At 34.3% G+C, this 2,434-nt stretch overlaps 1 protein-coding gene across 1 annotated transcript; it reads right to left on the reverse strand.

Moving 5' to 3' along the window:
- Positions 1-210: 210 nt before the first annotated feature.
- Positions 211-1,672, reverse strand: LOC121173010 (uncharacterized). Its single transcript, XM_041006502.1, has one exon. It carries the CDS (start codon positions 1,440-1,442, stop codon positions 444-446), a length of 999 nt encoding a protein of 332 aa, XP_040862436.1. The 5' UTR covers positions 1,443-1,672; the 3' UTR covers positions 211-443.
- Positions 1,673-2,434: the final 762 nt, after the last annotated feature.

Here is a 2,434-nt window from a genome sequence, read left to right on the forward strand (position 1 = left end):
ATCGGATTAATTTTGAGACTAAACTTATCCTTCTCCTTCGTAGACGTAACCTATGAAACTTCATCCACTTGCTAATTAAGGAACAATGAATGCGACTTTTAATCAACACATGATTCTATTTTTTCTCTGCCTCATACTCTAAGCTAAATTTAATTCGCTGATTGATACTGTTTACCATAACGTTCATACACACGCAAACTCAAAAACTGATGAAATAATAAACTCATCTCATAGCATTAATTAATACCTTTGCAAAAGATTCCTATTTTCAAACAGTAAATTAAATACATAATCATATAGAGATGGAGTAATCAAATTCACATCATCATACCTGCCTTAATTTCACACACAAAAGATATTTCTCATGACATCAAGAAACCATAGCAGATATAATTAACCACATCACCAATATAATTTATCCAAGCTATATTATAAATTATTAATCAAACTTGGTATTGCTCCAGCTGAACATCCTTAGCTGTCAATGGAACATACTCTCCTCTATACCCTTCAAGATGATCTGCCAAAGCCGATTTGTCAATATTCTCATGGTGATAGGACTTGCAAACAAAGTAGAGCACAGTTTGAAGAACAAGCCCAAAGAGGAACAAACAAGACAAGAGCAAGAAACAGAGAACCCCATATGCTGTTTTGTCCACAGAACTCACCCTCCATCCATCAACCACCATCACCTTGAACAAAACCCTAATGGAAACAAAAGAAGCCACAAGGGTGAAAAAGACGAATATGGATAAAACCATCTTCCCCTTTATCAACTCCTTGCTCTTGGCCATGGCTCGAATCCCCCACGAGTCCTCCAACACGGTCACAACACTTGCTAGCTGCCACACCACGGTGAGGTACACAAACCCAATGAAGTACAAAACCGTTATCAAAACCAAAACCACAACCCCACCACTACTTATCCCTATTGTGACTATTGACAAGAACATAACCAACATGGTCACGATATTGTAAATGAAAAAAGCAGCAAAGGCACATAGAAAGGTCAACATTAACCTTTTCCACACCTTAGGGACAACACTCATGACCCTCTTGAATGTCACTTCTTTTGCGGTGTAGATTGATGCGATGGTGTAGACTACTGCCGAGGTAGAAAGGAGAGAGAATATGAGAAGAAGAGTGAAGTATGCGATTTTGAAGAGCACAAGAGTGATCAATTCAGAAGAGATCATGCGGTCAAGCTTGTTGTATTGGGGTGTGTTACGCCTTGTTTCGTCCATGACTATTTCGTTGATGAGGATCTTCCTGAAAAGGAGGTTGGAGATTTCCATGTGGATTAGGAAGATGAAGGAGAGAGGCAGGATTAGTGTTGAGGTGATTTGGGTGAAGATTTTCCTCCATGAAAGTATGATCTTAGAGGCTTCTTTGTATATGTCAAAGAACCCAAGAAATTGCATCTCTTCTTGTTCTCTGTCCATGATGGCCTCTGAAAAATTTGTTTCTCTCTATTGAGGTTTTGGTTTGGAAAATTGTTGAGGTGGTTGGTTCGGTGAAGATGAGCAACGAGGAGGTTGTGTTGGAAAGAGGATCAATGAATGTGTCAAAGGTTTATAGCAAATAAAATATGACTTCGGACTTGAATGCAACACATTGCCCTTAGTTTTCAAATGAATTGCCTTTGTTGAAAAGTCAAATCACTACTTTTTCTTTCCTCTTGGCTCATAAATAATGACTAATATATATCTTACCATTTCTACAACAAATTAAGAGCATGTCATTGATTTTAGTAGAATTAGATTTAGAATCATTAAATAACATCTTGAATTTGGAGTTTGTAGATAGAAAAATAATGTAATTGTAAGAGGAGATCTAATTAAAATAATATGTTAGGTTCTCCTATTAAAATAATTGACAGGATATTTCAAACTAATGTGGCAACGAAAAAGAAAATTCTTTGATTTAATTTTGTGCCTAAATGCGTATTTTTTTAAAAATAATAATGCAAATGACTATATTTAATTTTTATCAATATTAATAAAAAAATATTTAACAATAGATTCAGATTCTCTATGAGACTCTGGCATTCTGACCATATTCAGTCTCTCTGTCTTTCTATTCCTTTGTTTTTCTTATTCTAATTTTAATTTATTTTTCTTCTATTTTCTCCGTTCTATATTTTGTTGTTGGAGTGGCAGGAGAAGATTCATATACTTCATCATTAATTGTTAAAAAATAACATTATTTTATCTAAAATATTAGTTATGAAACTCTTTTACCATTACTCTTTTTCTAGATTATACCGCTTTTGTTTTTTTGCTTAGTTAGGTCATATGTTCGTGAAAATCCTGGGCGGAAGCCATAAAGATAGGTATTTGGCAAGATTTGATTGAATTAATTTCCTTTCTTAACTAAAATTTAATATTTTTTTTTCTAATACTAATTTAAGTTCGAGTTAGGTAGTAATATGACT

Source organism: Glycine max, chromosome 11 (genome assembly GCF_000004515.6).
Source record: "Glycine max cultivar Williams 82 chromosome 11, Glycine_max_v4.0, whole genome shotgun sequence".
NCBI classification, from domain to species: Eukaryota; Viridiplantae; Streptophyta; class Magnoliopsida; order Fabales; family Fabaceae; genus Glycine; species Glycine max.

Coding starts and splice junctions, on each gene's coding strand:
- LOC121173010 (XM_041006502.1), bottom strand. CDS start 1,442: ATGGACAGAGAACAAGAAGAGATGCAATTTCTTGGGTTCTTTGACATA.